The sequence below is a fragment of the Musca domestica genome, unplaced genomic scaffold (genome assembly GCF_030504385.1).
Source record: "Musca domestica strain aabys unplaced genomic scaffold, Musca_domestica.polishedcontigs.V.1.1 44, whole genome shotgun sequence".
NCBI classification, from domain to species: domain Eukaryota; kingdom Metazoa; phylum Arthropoda; class Insecta; order Diptera; family Muscidae; genus Musca; species Musca domestica.
Window position 1 is genome coordinate 392,253 of NW_026712334.1, and position 17,545 is coordinate 409,797.

The window sequence follows — 17,545 nt, forward strand, 5'->3', positions numbered from 1 at the left end:
TTGGTAGTATAACATATTTTATTAATATATCGTGAACAACATATACATACGTATTAACATTTTAGCAATTAGTGCAGATCCAAAAATTAATAGTAGTGCTGTATATACTTTGGGGTCAACTAAATAGTGCTGAGAGTGTTATATATTATTTAAGGTAATTTTAACTTAACAAAATTCTCTTGCGAATCTTTTACATCTGCATGTATCTATTGACTTCCACAGAGACCACACTGGTTTGGTTGTACAACTGCATCGGCTGGAGCATTTTTACCATATGGCTGATCAGCATTCACATTCAAATAATAATTTCCCTTTAGATCATGGTCTACGGCATAACCCATGGCATGTTCCGTCCCATCGCAATGGCCAGCATTAAGACTTTGCAATGAATTGCAACGTTTGCCCAAAAAATTTTGCTCATTAGCGGGATAGACAGTTTCAATGTAATAGCGTATCGAACGCTCATGTGAACAGCCAAACCTAACACATCCAGGCTTTATGGCTCTCTTACCGTCTGGATAGAAATCGACATCTCCCAACGATTTGGGTTTACCCAAAACTCCAGGATTTGAATGGATGATATCAACAAAGGTAGCATCGCCACGTGAAATGCCGGATAATTCTTCGCCTTCGTTGAAACAAGGATTAGCAGGATCTAAACCAGTTATGCGAGGCAGTGATTGGCCAGTTAGATCTTTAAATTGGCGTCCAGCTTTGCCCACAATTTGTGCACCCAAACTATGGCCAACTAAGTGAATATTTTCCACGGGCACACTTTCGGTCAATCCTTTTAGGCTTTCGGCCAGAATGTTGCCAACTTCTTCAGTATTGAAGGCGGACCATGTGTACAGAGTTTGTACGGAATTTCCGGTGTTTATGTACTAGGGGGGAAAATAAAAAATATTTTTGATAAAGATGGCCATCAGAATTTAAAAAATAAACCATTATAACTCACAACAACATTATGTTCACCCCGACAAAAAAAGGCATTGGCAAAGTCTTGAATATAGCTATCCTCCTTGCCATCAGAACCCCAGCCACTGACGAAGATAACAACTTTTTTCTCCGCATCGAATTCTTCCAGATTAACAAGTTGCTCTGGCTGAGCTATGGGAACACTTATATTTTTACAGGGTGTACGCAATTCAAAATACATCTCCTCAACATTGGGTGTGATACGAGGATTTATGGCCCCCGAGGCCAAATAAATGGAACCTTCAAATAAAACCAATCACAAAGAGAGACCCAATAAAAAAAATTCCTGGAAAATTGTTCATCCTACTCACATGCTTGATTAAGGACGGTAAAAACTGCCTGTTCTGGAAAACCAAGCAAAACTTTAATTGCGGTAGAGAATAATTGATCCGGTGCGGGTATTTCTCGTATAGATTGAGAACTTAATCCTCGAACTATGTCAGAAGCGGAACTGCCCAAAATGCTTCGGTTGATATGCATTCCAGCTGTTCCCTTTACGGTGAGGGAAATAATTAAAATAATTGTTCCAATAAATTTCATCACTCTAGGTTGGAGCCCCATTTTGCTATTGCCGGTATCACTTGTGCCAAACACAATTCTAAAACACTTATATATATAGGAAACTATTGCCACCGCTTTGCATTTATTTGCTATTGTTGTAGTTGTATAATAATAATAAATACATTGTACGAACAAAAATGAAAGATATGATCTCTTTGAGAATATTTTACTTTAAAAGCTCACGCTATAACTTTCTATGGCAAACTTCGTGGCAAATTCCCATAAATAGATTTTTTATAGTCGCTAAAATAAATACTTATCAATAGGGAAAAACGTCTATAAATTTAATATAAAATAGGGCTATCGTCGAGATTCTATGATATGTACAACACGTGTCCAAATTAATATGAAAGCGATTATTAACACTATGTGCATTATAAGACTGATTGATTATAGGTGTGATAAAGGTCAAAATAGAAGCCTATTGCTGTTAGAGATGGTCGCAAAATATTTAGGGGTTGAAATGGACCAAAAAGAGAATTTTGAACTTGTTCTACAGACCACACTTAAAGACCAATCGGAATTTTGCATGGGATTAGAATTAAGGGCTGAGCCATAGCCTGGATGGTCATCGAATAATATTTAGCCGACGAAATATAAAATAACTTTTATATAAACAAGTCGAAAAGTATCAGCCAATATTCGCCAAGAGATTTATACCCTTAGCCTTGCCATATCTGACTCAAGTCTGATATAAATAATAAAAGGCACCAGATTTGAGCTATATGGACTACTACCTTCACTTAAATGAAATATGGGATAATTTTCGAAACCGTTGAAACATGCGTTAGGTACCTTATATAGCGAATCTAATATCGATAAATATATTGGTATGTGCAAAATTAAAAAATTTAAAAATAAATTAAATTAAGTTCGGCCGGGACGAACTTTGAATACCCTTCACCATTTGGAAAGTAAAAGAAAATGTTAAAAAAACTCGTTGAAAATGCTATTAAATATCGTTAAATCTAATCAAGAATACAGGGTGAGATGAAAACAAAACTGTAACCAAAATGATACTGCTGTCATTTCCAAGCCACTCGTCCGACAGCTGTTAAAATTATTCCAGTGACAGCTCATTATATTGTTTACAAGCGTACAAAAGCATTTTGGTGAGAATTTTCCAGAAAAAAAGTTATTCCTGATGGAATTCAAGCGTGATAGTGTGATTTCTTTATATTTGGCTGGAGAACCACAAGTGGCTATCGCTAGAGTACTCCAGCATTTAAATGTGAATAAAACTGCTAGCGTAGCCCGACGTCAAGGAAGTGGACGGAAGAAAACAGTAACATCAGCAGAAATGGTTCGAAAAGTAAAGAAACGACATGATCAAAACCCGCGTCGCAGTGACAGAAAATGGCTCGTGAGCTGAACATATCGCAAATATTGAAAAATTACCTCCGGGTAAAGCCTTTGAAATTCCAAAAAGTGCAAGAACACCGCAACAGAAAGAAAATAGACTCAAAAGAGCTAAAGAGTTGATTCGCTTGCCCGAAAGTGGTGAACTGGTTTGGAGTGAAAAAATAGGATTTATTTCCAATTTTGTCCCAATTATTGTTAATCAAATTGTTGAACTTTTGTGTTAAGTTACCGTAATCGGTGGGCCGATGTTTATCATCTTCACATCAGATCTTGTGTTTCTAGAAACATTGGAATGTGCGAAGTTTAGAAAAACAGGTGATTATTTCGCATTTTATTAAAATTTTTGTTATTTAGAATTTTAACCCCTTTGTGGGAGAGGTACCAAAAGGAGGGGACCGATGCATCCCATCTTCACGCCAGATCTTTGGTTAATAAAAATATTGGGGCTTGTGAAATCTAAAGAGAATCTGATTCTTATTTCGTATTTGATGAGAGATATAATTATTCAACATTTTAACCCGAGCACACCAGATTTTTTGTTAATAAACATATTGGAATGTGTGAAACTTGAAGGCAATCGAAGCTTTTTTCACATTTTATATGAGTTATAATTATTCAAAATTGTTACCCATTTTCTCACTTGACCTAGCACTGACGGAAATTTTGGGATTTGCAAAGTTCTTACAATATGGAATGATCTTCATGAGGTAAATTATTTTCTTTGAAAATTGTAACATTTATGGGGGAGGTACAAGAAGCAGTGGACCTATATTGTCCATGTCCGAACAATATGTTTGATACGGCCCTATTTGGACGTATTATTTATATATACCCTCGGCAGCTCTATAGCTGAGGGTATAAAATGGACGGAAATTCATAAATTGACTCAGAATGTGAAGTAGGTGTCGGTCTTCCAAAAGACCGTCTTCAACCCGAACATCATCATCTTGAATTCGGGCGTAAGTTCATCACATTTCCTAATTATATTCAAATCATCTACAACCGGAACATCATCATCGCCATACCCGTATATCTGACGTACATTAACCAGAATTCCCGAGTATATTCAAATTGTGTACAACCCGAACATCAAAATCCTCAATTTCTCACATATCATCATCATCGTAATTTCGGATCAGCCACCCACCAGTTCCCGATTATCCTTTATTCGTATTTACCCGAATACTTTGCCCGATTCCTTACACTTCGTCTTCTCGAGTAACAGCAATGCCCGAGTACCCGTAAATCGTCAACAATCAGACATCCCTTCAAAAAAAAAACTGAATTTCAATACTAGTAGTCGCAATCGTCGTAAACACCGACTTACAAGAGAAAATCTACTCTACAGGGAGAAACTCTACTCTACAGGGTGAGATGAAAAAACTGCAACCAACTTCAGACTTCCAAAAGGTGCAAGAACTTACACCGCAACAGAAAGAAAATAGACTCAAAAGAGCTAAACAGTTGCTTCGCTTGGCCGAAAATTGTGAACTGCCGAATTTGGTTTTCTCCGCTCCGTTGAGAAAACATTCGTTGTCCAGCAGTTTGTAAACAAACAAAATTATCGTGTTTACTTGCCAAAGAGGTCAGCTGAAAATGTGCACCTTCGGTTGGCCACCAGAACTCAAGCGCCGGCCATGGTCATGGTGTGGGCCGATAGTCGCTCTCCGCTCGTATTAATCGATAAATGCCGAATATTTTAGCGAAAATATTCTGGATGATGTATTAAAGCCTTGGGCACGCAAACATTTTCGCCGCAGACCTTGGACATTCCAACAGGACTCAGCACCATCGCACTCAGCAGGCGTCACCCAAGAATGGTTACAAAATGAGGTTTCTCGCTTCATTTGCAGCGCACAATGGCCACCAAAATCTCCGGATGCCAATCCGTTGGACTATTGTTTCTGGAGTATTTTGGAAAGCAAGGTTAGCACTAAAAAATACCAAAGTGTTGATCACCTCAAGCAAGCGCTTCGCCGGAATGGGCCAAAATACCGCAGAGCAACATTCGAGCAGCGTGTGACGGCTTCATTGGCCATTTGAAGGCCATAATTCGTGCCAAAGGTGACCGATTCGAACAAATCGAACAAATCAAATCTAAAATGTTATGCTATTTCCGGCATTTTAATCTTTCATTCAATAAAATTTCAAAAAAAATGTAGAAATGATGGCTTTTGAGTTTATTGCAAAGTTTTTCATCTCAATCTGTATATCTAAAGTCAATTCGCCAACTATTGCATTTTAACCCTAGTTATTTAACAATCAATAAAACATCGGAAGAGAGAGAGACTCTACTTCTAGTTACACACACCATGCCACTATTACGAACGATGTGTGTGTGCGTGGGCAAACTCTTCGCATTTTCTTCTTTGATTGTTTGTTTGCGGGTCTGGAGTTCCGGATCAGCGAACTTAGGTTGGCTCTTTTTAGTAAGATAAAATTAAGGTATTTAAGGTATAGGCAAAGCAAAGGGTATGCCGTACTTTGAAGGTTTTGACTATAATAATTGAGATCATCAAAAAAATTTCATTTCGATCCACGTTTTGCTATAGCCCTCATACAACTCTTCTCAGGAACTTTAAAGGTTTTTGTAGCATTTCCCAAAAAAAAGTAACGTTAGTATACTGTTTGGAGTCCCCGTTGAGTACTTCAAATCGGTACTATTTTTCCGAAATCCGTCCACTTTATCGACCCCAAGTAACGGTGTCGGCCGATTTCATGAACGAAGTTTTTTACCACATTTTCTAAAGGAATTTAACTTAGTTCGCTTTAATTTAGTTTTCTTATTAAATACAGGTTCTCTTTAAAAAATTTAAATAATATAAATACTCGTTGCAAACTTCATAATCAAAATTTTTATCTGCACAGTTTTATTTACAAAAAATTAATAATTAATTTATAATTGAGGGACATATATGACATTTCCAACCCCTATTAACTACTACAAAGACCACAGTGACTTGAGTGGTCCATTGCATTGGCTGGAGCATTTATTCCATATGGTCGCTGAAGATTGACATTCAAATAATGATCTCCCTCCGCATCGAGTGGTGTTGAATATCCCATTGGATGATCGGGTCCATCACAGAGACCACCATTGAAACTCTGCATCGAATCACAACGTTTCGCCATAAAATTACCCTCATTACCGGGATAAACACTTTCAATATAATAATCAACGGAACGTAAATGAGAGCAACTAAACTGCAAACATCCAGGTTGAATGGCTCCTTTGCCGCCGACATAGAAATCCACATGACCCAACGAATCTGCTTTACCCAAGGCACCAGGATTGGTATGAATTATATCAACAAATGCGGCATCATCACGTGATAGACTCGATACGGCTTGACCTTTATTAAAACATGGATTAGCTGGATCTAAACCCGTGATACGTGGCAACGACTGGCCAGTTAATTCTTTATATTTTCGTCCCACAGCCCCTACAACGTGGGCGCCAAAACTAAGGCCAATTAAATGGATATTCTCCACGGGTACAGTTTCTGTGAATTTCCGAAGACTATCTGCTACGAGGTTGCCAATTTCTGCTGTATTATAAGAGGACCATATGTATAGCGTTTCGATGGTATCAGCAACATTCAAATACTGAAAGTAGGATATATTAAGGGTAATTAATTTCTAAATGGTATGGAAAAAATGAAAAATAACACCAGCAAAAACAAAACATAAATATCTATGGGATGCAGGACCATTTGTACAAAATATGGTTAATGTCGGTCCACGTTTTGGTATCGCCCCCATATAATATATTGATATAGTCACCATATAACGGTACATCCAAGGGTCCACGAAAATATCACAGTTTTATTGGGCCTCTGTTACTCAAAAACGTGGGAAATTTTGCGTAAGGATTTTTAAAAATAGAGATTGTGCAAGAATTTAAGCCGAGCGTCATAAAAGTTGGGAGTGAAAATCAAATTCGGAATTTATCGTAACGGATCTGCTTTTGCAATGCTTCTGGCTAATTTTCACTCTCAAATCGACAATTTTTCGAAAAAAGGAAGATAATCTTAGGGCGAGGAATTTCTCCTAACGGACCTTGCAACAGCTACCAATGCATCAGAAAATTTCACAGTTTCGTATGGTTAAGGGCTAGAGGAATAATTGGTCCTTTTTTTTTCAAATATGCTGCCAATTGTAAAGTAACTGTAAATGGTTAGCACTATCCAACATGTTTTGTCCATAGCCCTCATATAACGGTACCCGCCAATATTCGGTATTTTGATGATTTTAGGGACATTATTAACCGGAATTGTTTCAAATTTGGTATTTGAAGTTTGTTATAGATACTACAACCTATGACAGAAAATTGTCTGTGCCGGTCCACGTCTTTGTATAGCCCTCATAAAACAGTGCCTCCCAATATTCGGTATTTTGATGATTTTAGGGACATTTTTAACCGGAATTGTTTCAAGTTTGATATTTGAAGTTTGTTATGGATACTACAGCCTATGACAGAAAATTGTCTTTGCAGGTCCACGTTTTGGTATATCCCCCATATAATGGTATCTTCCTATTTTCCGTATTTTGATGATTTTACCTACATTTTTCACCGATTTTTTCAGGTTTCACATTTTAAGTTCGTAATGGATACTGCAGACTACGACAGATTTTTTTTTTTTTTTTTTTTTTTGGAAAAATTTATTTTTGTCTTAATTTTTTTTGCGACTGCAACTATTGGTATATAATGATACCAAAAATAAATATTATCCAAAAATACAGATTTAGTGCTCTGATGGCACTTGAAAAATATCCTTATCAAATCCACGTTTTGTGGTCTAATTATCCATTAAAAAATATTACCAAAAGATCTACTTTTAAAGATCTGATCATCCTTAAACAAAGCATTCTTTAAAAAAAAATAAGTGGTCTGATTATCATGGGATAAAAATATATAAAATATAAAACATTTTTACAAGATCCTCGTTTAGTCTGGCGCTCCTTGAAAAACATTCTTAAAAAACTCACATTTTGTTTTAACAAAAAAAATTTTAAGATCCAATTGCTTTAGACACGGGAATCCTAGTTTTTAAAGATTTCGAAGCCAACCAATTTGTCTACAATTTATGTCCTTCTACGCTGAAGGAAATAAAATGTTTGGGCCAGACCATACCAACGGCATTTTTACTTGTTCGAAATTTAAACTTAATAAGTCAGGGATTAAAATCTCATGCTACAATTCTTAAACTGCCGCGTCATGTTGGTTGTATAATGTAAGGAAATATGTGTGCGAATTTTGTTATCAACTTACCACAAAATTATAATCACCACGACAATTATAGGCATTGGCCAATTCCTGAATGTGACTTTCATTGCCTTTGGTAGCCCAGCCACTGAGAAACATGATAACTTTTTTATCCACATCAAATTCGGGAAGATTAACAAGTTCTTCAGGTTGTTGTAGGGGAACATTTATGCTTTTACAGGGGGTTCTCAATTGGTAATACATTTTCTCGGCCTTGGGTGTGATGAACACGTTTTTTATATTTGATGCCAAAATAAGGGAACCTTAGGAATGTAGAAAATATCAAAAATTTAAAAAGAAAATGTCTTCTAAAAAAACATAAAGAATATGTCTTTGTATTTACTTACATGCCTTATTGAGAACACCAAACATCACTTGTTCTGGAAAACCAAATAAATACTGCATTGGCATAGAAAATAACTGATTGGGTGTGGGTATTGTTTTTGATCCCTGTGAGCCTGATCCTTGAATCATGCTAGCAGCTGATTGGCCTAAGGAGTTATAATCCACAGATTGGCCCCATATATTTGGGGTCATTGCACACATTCCGATTAATATTACTCGAATACATGTGTTTAATTTTAAACGTAGCTTCATTTCGATATTCCCGTTACAACTGGATTTTTTGAATAATTTTAAAGCATATTTATATAGGAAATTAAGTTACCAGATTTGAGTCAGATATTATACAAAATTTATAATTGTTACCTTCTTCTGAAAGCAACAATTATTTATAGAAAAGGCTCATTGTTCGAAACGAATGATGAAATTGAATAAACACTAAGATAAATTTCGATTTTAAGAACTCACGCTATCTATTCCACTACGCAGCTTATGACAATGGTACATTGATGTATGTATTTATATTTGTACACACCAGGAAAATTTCAATATTTTCACCCAGCAAAAAATGTCATTACCATATAATTGGTTTATTAAGTACATTTTGGCTCCAGCTCCAGGATATTTCTTGTCCTGAAATAATACTTAAACATTATACCCGTCACCATACTATGGAGGGTATATTAACTTTGTCATTCCGTTTGTAACTCCTCGAAATACTCACGTCAGACCCAACAAAGTATATATATTCTTGATCCGTCTGGCTGTCTGTCCGTCTCTTGTAATCACGCTATCTTTCGAACGAATTGTGATAGAAGGCTTACATTTTGCACACCTGTTTATTTTGCCAGGTTAAGTTCGTAAATGGGCCATATAAGTCCACGTTTTCATATAGCCCCTATATAACGGTACCTCCCTATATTCGGTATTTTGATCATTTTAGGGACATTATTCACTGGAATTGTTTCAAAAGTGGTATTTAAAATTCGAAACAGATACTATAGACTACGACAGAAAATTGTCTGTGCAGGTCCACGTCTTCATATATAATGGTACCTCCCGATATTCGGTATTTTGATGTTTTTAGCGACATTATTCAGCGGTATTGTTTCAAATTTGGTATTTGAAGTTCGTAATGGATACTAAAGCCTAAGACAGGTCCACGTCTTCATATAGTCCCCATACAATTGTACCTCCCTATATTCGGTATTTTGATGATTTTAGCGACATTACTCACCGGAGTAGTTTCAAATTACGTATTTAGAGTTCGTAATGGGAACTGCAGTCTGTGACAGAAAATTGTCTATGCAGGGCCAGGTCTTCATATAAGCCCCATATTTCAGTACCTCTCTATATTCGATATTTTGACGATGTTAGGTACAATACTCACACTCAAATTGTTTAAGATGTCGTATTTGAAGTTCGTAATGGAAGGTACAGCCTGTAATAGAAAATTGTCTATGCAGGTCCACGTCTTCGCGTAGCTCCGATATAAAGGTACCTCCCTATACACGATATTTTGATGATTTTAGCTACATTATTAACCGTTTATTTCATATTTCGAATATGAATATGGTAATGGCTTATGACAACAAAGCCTATGTAGATCCTCGTCGTATAGACCCCAATATAACGGCTGTATTCGGTATTTTTAGGATTTTAACAGAATTTTTAACGGATTTCATTTTTTGAAAATGTCCAAATTCGTTCCAAATGATGGAGAGTATTCCAAGTTCGGCCCGGCCGAACTTACTGCTTTTTCACTTTTTTTTCGTTGTCATAGAAAAACTTTTAAACCAGTAAAGAAACGACAAATTCTAGGCTGATAATAATCATTTAGTGCACAATAAACCTGAAATCAAATAAAAATATGTATGGGAGCTATATTAAAATCTGAACTGATTTTGATAAAATTTAACAGGGTCTTTCTGAGCTATATTTGTTATCTTTTCCCGAATAAAGTTATTATGGAGTTCATATTATAACAAATAGGATGAACATTATATATGGGATCTATAGCTATATTGGCATACTTCCTTCCAAGCTCAATTTGTTTGCAGGTTCCAAATTCACATCCCATTGTAGGGTATCAAAACCCATATTTATTTTTCATGAAAAAAATTATATACATATTATGCTTAAGCCTTTTTTATTGTTTTGAAAATCCACATTTATAATTCTTAGAAATTCATGAACCAAAAATTTCGTAAATTATCCTTGGAAAAACATTCAAAATTTCTCATTTGTTACTTTGTTAAAAATTGTTTAAAAATCCACGTTTGTAATCTTTGAAAAATATTTTTTTAAAATTATTTAAAAATCCACATTTGTAATTTTTGAAAAATATTTTTTTAAAATTATTTAAAAATCCACGTTTGTAATTTTTGAAAAATATTTTTTTAAAATTATTTAAAAATCCACATTTGTAATTTTTGAAAAATATTTTTTTAAAATTATTTAAAAATCCACGTTTGTAATCTTTGAAAAATATTTTTTTAAAATTATTTAAAAATCCACGTTTGTAATCTTTGAAAAATATTTTTTAAAATTATTTAAAAATCCACGTTTGTAATCTTTGAAAAATATTTTTTAAAATTATTTAAAAATCCACGTTTGTAATCTTTGAAAAATATTTTTTAAAATTATTTAAAAATCCACGTTTGTAATCTTTCAAAAATATTTTTAAAATTATTTAAAAATCCACGTTTGTAATCTTTGAAAAATATTTTTTAAAATTATTTAAAAATCCACGTTTGTAATCTTTGAAAAATATTTTTTAAAATTATTTAAAAATCCACGTTTGTAATCTTTGAAAAATATTTTTTAAAATTATTTAAAAATCCACGTTTGTAATCTTTGAAAAATATTTTTTAAAATTATTTAAAAATCCACGTTTGAAATCCTTAACAATACTTTTAAAAATTATTAAAAAATTCTTGAAAAATATTTTTAAAAATTATTTAAAAATCCACGTTTGTAATCCTTGAAAAATATTTTTAAAAATTATTTAAAAATCCACGTTTGAAATCCTTGAACAATACTTTTAAAAATTATTAAAAATTCTTGAAAAATATTTTTAAAAATTATTTAAAAATCCACGTTTGAAATCCTTGAACAATACTTTTAAAAATTATTAAAAATTCTTGAAAAATATTTTTAAAAATTATTTAAAAATCCACGTTTGAAATCCTTGAACAATACTTTTAAAAATTATTAAAAAATTCTTGAAAAATATTTTGAAAAATGATTTAAAAATCCACGTTTATAATCCTTGAAAAATATTTTGAAAAATGATTTAAAAATCCACGTTTATAATCCTTGAAAAATATTTTGAAAAATGATTTAAAAATCCACGTTTATTATCCTTGGAAATACTTAAAAAAACCAAACCTTGAAAATGTTTTATATTTGAAGAAATATTACCCTTGAAAAGAATTAAAAAATCCACATTCATTATCCTTCAAAGGTTTGTTATTCTTGAAATATTATTTACAAAATTTATTGTCCTTGAAAAATTCTTCAAAAAATACAAGTTTATTGTCCTGGAAAAATTCTTCAAAAAATCCAAGTTTATTGTCCTTGAAAAATTCCTCAAAAAATCCAAGTTTATTGTCCTTGAAAAATTCTTTTTAAAATCCAAGTTTATTATTATCCTTAAAAAATCTTTAAAAATCCACTTTTATTATACCTAAAAATTCTTTAAATCCACGTTTATTATCCTTGAAAATGCTTAAATACCAAAGTTATCCTGACAAAATCTTCATAAAATCAAGGTATATAATCCTCGAAAAAACTCTTTCAAAAATCGACATTTGTTATCCTTGAACAATTCTTAAAAAAATCCAAGACTATTGTTCTTAAAAAATCCTTTACAAAATCCAAGTTTATCATCCTTAAAAATTCTTTAAAAAATCCATGTTAATTATCCTTAAAAATTCTTAAAAATCCAACTAAATAAAGAATTAAATTTATAAAAAATTAAGATAAAACGTTTCGTTATTAGAATATATTATAACAATAATTTTAAACATGTAGTTAACAAGTGCTCTAAATCATTCGGTGCAGGTGCTATGTATATAATGTTTGTGTGCATATATTTAATATTTTGTTAGACTGATAAAATATGTCACAACTTTCCACATTTTATTGGCTCTCACAAAGCCCACATTGATTTGGTTGGACAGTTGCATCAGCTGAAGCTTTTTTGCCATACGGCTGATCAGCATTCACATTCAAATAATAATCACCAACCAAATCATGGGGCACAGCAAATCCCAGCGGATATTCAGGTCCTCGACAACGACCACCATTCAAACTGGCCAAAGAATTACAACGTTTTGCCAAGAAATTCCGCTCATTTCCAGGATAAACCGTTTCAATGTAATAACGAATCGAACGTTCATGAGAGCACCCGAATTGCACACATCCTGGTTTAATAGGATCCTTTCCACCGGGATAGAAATCAGCATCTCCCAAAGATTGTGCCTTACCCAAAACGCCAGGATTTGAGTGAATGATGTCAACGAATAAAGCATCTCCCCGTGAAATAACCGACAGACGTTCTCCTTTGTTATAGCAAGGCTTGGCCGGATCCAAGCCGGTAATGCGTGGCAACAATTGTCCGGTTAATTGTTTAAAATGGCGCCCAACTTGACCAACAATTTCTCCACCCAAACTGTGACCTATCAATTGAATATTCTCCACGGGTATGAATTCAGTCAGTTTAACAAGACTTTCAGCGACAATGTTGCCAATCTCTTCAGTATTGAAGGCCGACCAAGTGTAGATGGTTTGAATGAAATCGAATGTATTTAAATACTGAAAGGAAAGTAAGCGAATTAATTTAATGGCGAATATTTAAGCCCCCACCCTTCTTCAACACTTTTTAAAGTTTTCAGATTAAGATTCCTCGGTATATAGGTATATAGTGTCTTCGGCAATATTGTTGATAAAACTACGAGAAATATTTTGGTAGAAAATTTTAACCCTCCAGCATGTCAAAAAGGAGTATTTTCGCTATTTTTTTTACCCTAAAACACTATATGTTGGGGGTATTATAAATTTGATTGAACCAACAATTATGTAACACCTCGAAATATTAGTTTCCCATATAGGAAAGTATTTACGGATCTTCTTATCTCGCCGAGCTGAGTTGATCTAGCTATGTATGTCCGTCCATCTGTTCATGTTAATTTATAATTAAGCTACAGGTCGCAATTATGGCCCGATTCTCTCGAATTTGAAAATGGAGGTCGGGTTATGGTCAGAATAGAAGGCTATAGCTTGGAGATTATCGCATAATATTTAGGGGTTGAAATGGATCAAAAACTGAAAATTTTTTTGATTTTGCAGGTGCTCTACAGATCGCAATTCTAGACCAATCGACGCGAGAGTTAGCATGGGGCTGGGGCTTAGGGCTTGGCGGAGGCCTTCCAATTTTGATGGACATTGGGTAATATTTAGTGGGTGAAATAGACCATACCATTTGACTTCAATAAAAGACAAATTTTCCATAAACCACGAATATTTTTAATCCCGGCGAAATCACAAATAGACGAAAAGGTCAATTCTGACCGTCACCTAGATGCCGATGGTAAATATATCGGATATATGTAGCGAAATATATACAATGTGTATATACAAAGGAAGGGGATGTTAGCTAGAATGCTTATATCTCAAGAATGGCTGGACGGATTTTGACAAATTTTGTCAATTCAGAATGCTCTCTTGGCATAAAAGTGTAAAATCTAAAAAATCGCATAAAAATATGCCAATAATGATGTTAATATAGATTTTGTAGTATTTTGTAATTTTTTATGATTTCATATTTTTTATCGCATACGATTTTTTCAATTTGACTTACAATATTGAAGTGTACATTTAATAATATTTTTTCACCTTACAACACAGGTTGCGGCATTATATGCAGATTGCAATTATCGTCCGACCCCCACCAAAATTTTCATAAGTGTAGGGTTAGGCTAAGAAGGGCTAGGCCTATTGTTTTTAAAGATATCCGCATGATATAAAGGGGTTGAAATGGACTAACTAAAAATTTTCTGATTTTGCAACCATTATAAAGGTCACAAATAGAACCAAAAGGACACGAAATCTCGCATGAAGTTAGAGCATGAAAAATACCAACATTTTTATTCTACTGAAACGCTGATAATAGCATATAGTCGAAATCCAAAATACACAAAAAGGAAACTTCTGGTTTTTTATGCCAAATAACGTAGACAAGCAAATCATATAGATGAGTCTACATTTGGAGATACAGAGGGGCCTCTTACTTTTGGAGATGATCGAAAAATATTTAGGGGTTCAATTGAATCAAAAACAGAAACATTTTCTTGATCACACAATTGAAACCGATGGACATGGAATTTGGCATGAGAAGAGAGTTAAGGACAGGGAAGAATTCTATATTTAGTTGTAACTAACAGCACAACAGAGTGCGTAAATATTGGACAAATATCCCTGACCAGAAAGCTAAGGGTAATATCTGGGCAGTGCTCTATGACATAATTTCAAAAGCGAAATCTTCCTAAATGGATTTGGATATAAGGGGACTTCTACCATATTTTAGTGTTATAGGGTATCACATGGTAGGGCCCGCACGACTAGGCTATAAACATATAAATGCCCTTAAAAGTTTGAACTGAGAGCTCAAGAGCCATTTGGGGTTTTTTGTTACTCACCGAGTACTTTAACCTCCACTTGGAATTGCAAACAAGTTACAAAGTTTATCACACTTTTCCTACAGATATATATCATTTTCGTATAGATGTGTTACCAACAGAAATCTACTTACCAGAAAATTATAGCCACCACGACAATTATAGGCATTGGCAAAATCTTGAATATATGTCGATGAATTGCCATCACTACCCCAGCCACTGACAAAAATAACAACCTTTTTGTTAACATCAAACTCCGGAACATTGATCAGTTCCTCGGGATGCAACAAAGGCACACTAACATTCTTACAAGGAGCTCTCAACTGAAAATACATCTCCTCAGCACTCGGAGTGATACGGAGATTTATCGCCCCCGAAGCCAAATAAAGCGAACCTTAAACAAAAATTTCAATTTAACAATTTCTAATTCCAATTTTATATCTATTTCAAACTTCTCTCAACTTACATGCCCGATTGATAATTGAAGAGACGGTTTGCTCAGGCAAACCAACTAACACTTGTATTGAGGTATAAAGCAGCTCCTCTGGCGTTGGTATTTCCCTTATTATCTCTGAACCCAGTCCTTGAATAATATCCCCAAGGGATTCTCGTATATTAGTTGGATTGTAAAGTTGGGCCTTTCCATTTGTGACTAGGGCGAGTACAACAAGTGTTGTGCCAATAAAGTGTGCTGCTGCTGCTGCCGATTGAAGCTTCATCTTGCTATTCGCAGTAACACTGGATGTTCGAACATCTTCAAAGCATCTTTATATAGAGACTCCAGTGCCAACAAATTGCAATGAGATGTGATAAAATGTTGTGTTGGTGTTCTTGTTGTTGTTGTTAGTAATAATATTTGTTATTTACATTTGGAGAAAAATATGTATTATATAAGAAGAGTATATTATCGTAGCAAATGCTATAATCGTTTAGATAAAGTTCAATTGTGTAATTTCACTATTTATTTCGCAAGGATTGTCGGTTGGTCACTGCAGTTGTGTAACGACGGCAGTGGCTAGTTACAAAGCTTTTAAAGTTTCAGTCGATTATGGCTGATTGGAGACGCTATATTGATTCCAGAACGTTTGAATAATTTTATATCAATCTTTTTACGATTTTTTATGATTTTGCAGAGTTTGATGTGGATTTCTTGTTTGTTCTACGAAAGACTCATATGTAGCTATTGACTATCTTTATGATATATAAAGGACTTCAAGACAGGAGTTGAAGACCGAGAATAGCGTATAAACAAGTGTACAAGTGAATTTGTATATATTTTACTACAACTTATTTTTTTGACTATATACGTCAACGAAATCGACAACAATAAAAGATGACTTAAAGCATTACAATAATACGCTGCTGGACTTCCCGTTTATATTTTTAGACAAAATTTATCGTCCATCTCACCTTCAATTGGTCGATAAGTTATGCAAAATCAAGAATTTTTCCTTTTTATTTCCATGAAATTCAGATCGGAACTGCGACCGATTACAAATTAGCATGATCAGCTCAGCTCTGCGTGCTAGAAAGATCTTTTTACTATATGGCGAGTGGTGGGTTTTCTAGAGAGAATATCACATTATGATCTTCTTGACACAGGAGGTCTGTTTTAGTGTTTAATATTTTTTTAATATCAAGAATGCGAAACCATTTTGTTTTCTATTGGCCTTAAGGATAAGCAAGACATTTTGGAGATCTTAGAGGGGAGATACTTTCTACCTGAAAAAGACTTTTTAAACAGAGAAAACTTTATAAGGTCTTTAAGAAGTAAAAACCCTTCTAAAGGGTGAATTTTTAGCTATTATCTTATTTGCAACACTAACTTATACCAGTAAGGAAAAGTCAAAAGTCGAGCGGGGCCGACTATATGATAACCTACACCACTATGTATATTTAGTAGAGTTTCCGTAACAAAATACTTTTTTTTCCGTAACAAAATAATTTTTATTTATTTGAAGTAGATCATACCGCCTATCAACATTTAGCTTTAGAGCAGTTATATATTGCTATAGATATCACATAGAGAAGAATTTTATTAAAAAAAAAACAAGTAAGCCATGGCTATAGTCGTGCGGGGCCGACCTAGTGATATCCTACAACACTACAATATGTTAGAAGCCCACTTATGTCCAAATCCATTTTGGAAGATTTCGCTTTTGATTATATTTGATATTTTGACCAGAGACGCACTCCGTCGTGCTGTTAGTTGTTGTGGTCCATTTTACAGCTCAATATAATCCAATGGTCATCCAAACTGCTAGAATTCTTCCCTGTTCTTAACTCTCTTCTCAGGCGAGTCGATTGGCTTCAATTGTGTAATCAGGATTTTTTTCTGTTTTTGGTTGATTTAAATCCC

General features: G+C 34.1%; 3 protein-coding genes across 3 annotated transcripts; all 3 read right to left on the reverse strand.

The window, feature by feature from the left end:
- Window positions 1–1,544, reverse strand: LOC101898278 (vitellogenin-1-like). The gene is made up of 3 exons (XM_005188913.4): window positions 1,287–1,544; window positions 956–1,215; window positions 1–881 (listed from the first exon to the last, which is right to left on the reverse strand). Exons 1-3 carry the CDS (start codon window positions 1,534–1,536, stop codon window positions 207–209), a joined length of 1,185 nt encoding a protein of 394 aa, XP_005188970.2. The 5' UTR covers window positions 1,537–1,544; the 3' UTR covers window positions 1–206.
- A 4,219-nt stretch (window positions 1,545–5,763) lies between these two features.
- Window positions 5,764–8,859, reverse strand: LOC109611874 (vitellogenin-1). The gene is made up of 3 exons (XM_059127325.1): window positions 8,512–8,859; window positions 8,171–8,427; window positions 5,764–6,504 (listed from the first exon to the last, which is right to left on the reverse strand). The coding sequence occupies exons 1-3, from the start codon at window positions 8,759–8,761 to the stop codon at window positions 5,833–5,835; spliced, it is 1,179 nt and encodes a 392-aa protein (XP_058983308.1). The 5' UTR covers window positions 8,762–8,859; the 3' UTR covers window positions 5,764–5,832.
- Window positions 8,860–12,484: 3,625 nt separating this feature from the next.
- LOC101891077 (vitellogenin-1) lies at window positions 12,485–15,936 on the reverse strand. The gene is made up of 3 exons (XM_059127349.1): window positions 15,653–15,936; window positions 15,321–15,580; window positions 12,485–13,324 (listed from the first exon to the last, which is right to left on the reverse strand). The coding sequence occupies exons 1-3, from the start codon at window positions 15,903–15,905 to the stop codon at window positions 12,650–12,652; spliced, it is 1,188 nt and encodes a 395-aa protein (XP_058983332.1). The 5' UTR covers window positions 15,906–15,936; the 3' UTR covers window positions 12,485–12,649.
- Between the last annotated feature and the right edge of the window lie 1,609 nt (window positions 15,937–17,545).

Excerpts from the sequence above, each read along its gene's own strand:
- LOC101891077 (XM_059127349.1), bottom strand. The coding sequence starts at position 15,905 with ATGAAGCTTCAATCGGCAGCAGCAGCAGCACACTTTATTGGCACAACA. Across the intron at positions 15,581-15,652 it reads TTCAATTATCAATCGGGCAT|GTTCGCTTTATTTGGCTTCG; the intron begins GTAAGTTGAGAG and ends TTTTTGTTTAAG. Across the intron at positions 13,325-15,320 it reads GTGGTGGCTATAATTTTCTG|TATTTAAATACATTCGATTT; the intron begins GTAAGTAGATTT and ends CTTTCCTTTCAG.
- LOC109611874 (XM_059127325.1), bottom strand. The coding sequence starts at position 8,761 with ATGAAGCTACGTTTAAAATTAAACACATGTATTCGAGTAATATTAATC. Across the intron at positions 8,428-8,511 it reads TGGTGTTCTCAATAAGGCAT|GTTCCCTTATTTTGGCATCA; the intron begins GTAAGTAAATAC and ends TACATTCCTAAG. Across the intron at positions 6,505-8,170 it reads GTGGTGATTATAATTTTGTG|TATTTGAATGTTGCTGATAC; the intron begins GTAAGTTGATAA and ends TCCTACTTTCAG.
- LOC101898278 (XM_005188913.4), bottom strand. The coding sequence starts at position 1,536 with ATGGGGCTCCAACCTAGAGTGATGAAATTTATTGGAACAATTATTTTA. Across the intron at positions 1,216-1,286 it reads TACCGTCCTTAATCAAGCAT|GTTCCATTTATTTGGCCTCG; the intron begins GTGAGTAGGATG and ends TTTTATTTGAAG. Across the intron at positions 882-955 it reads GGGGTGAACATAATGTTGTT|TACATAAACACCGGAAATTC; the intron begins GTGAGTTATAAT and ends TTTCCCCCCTAG.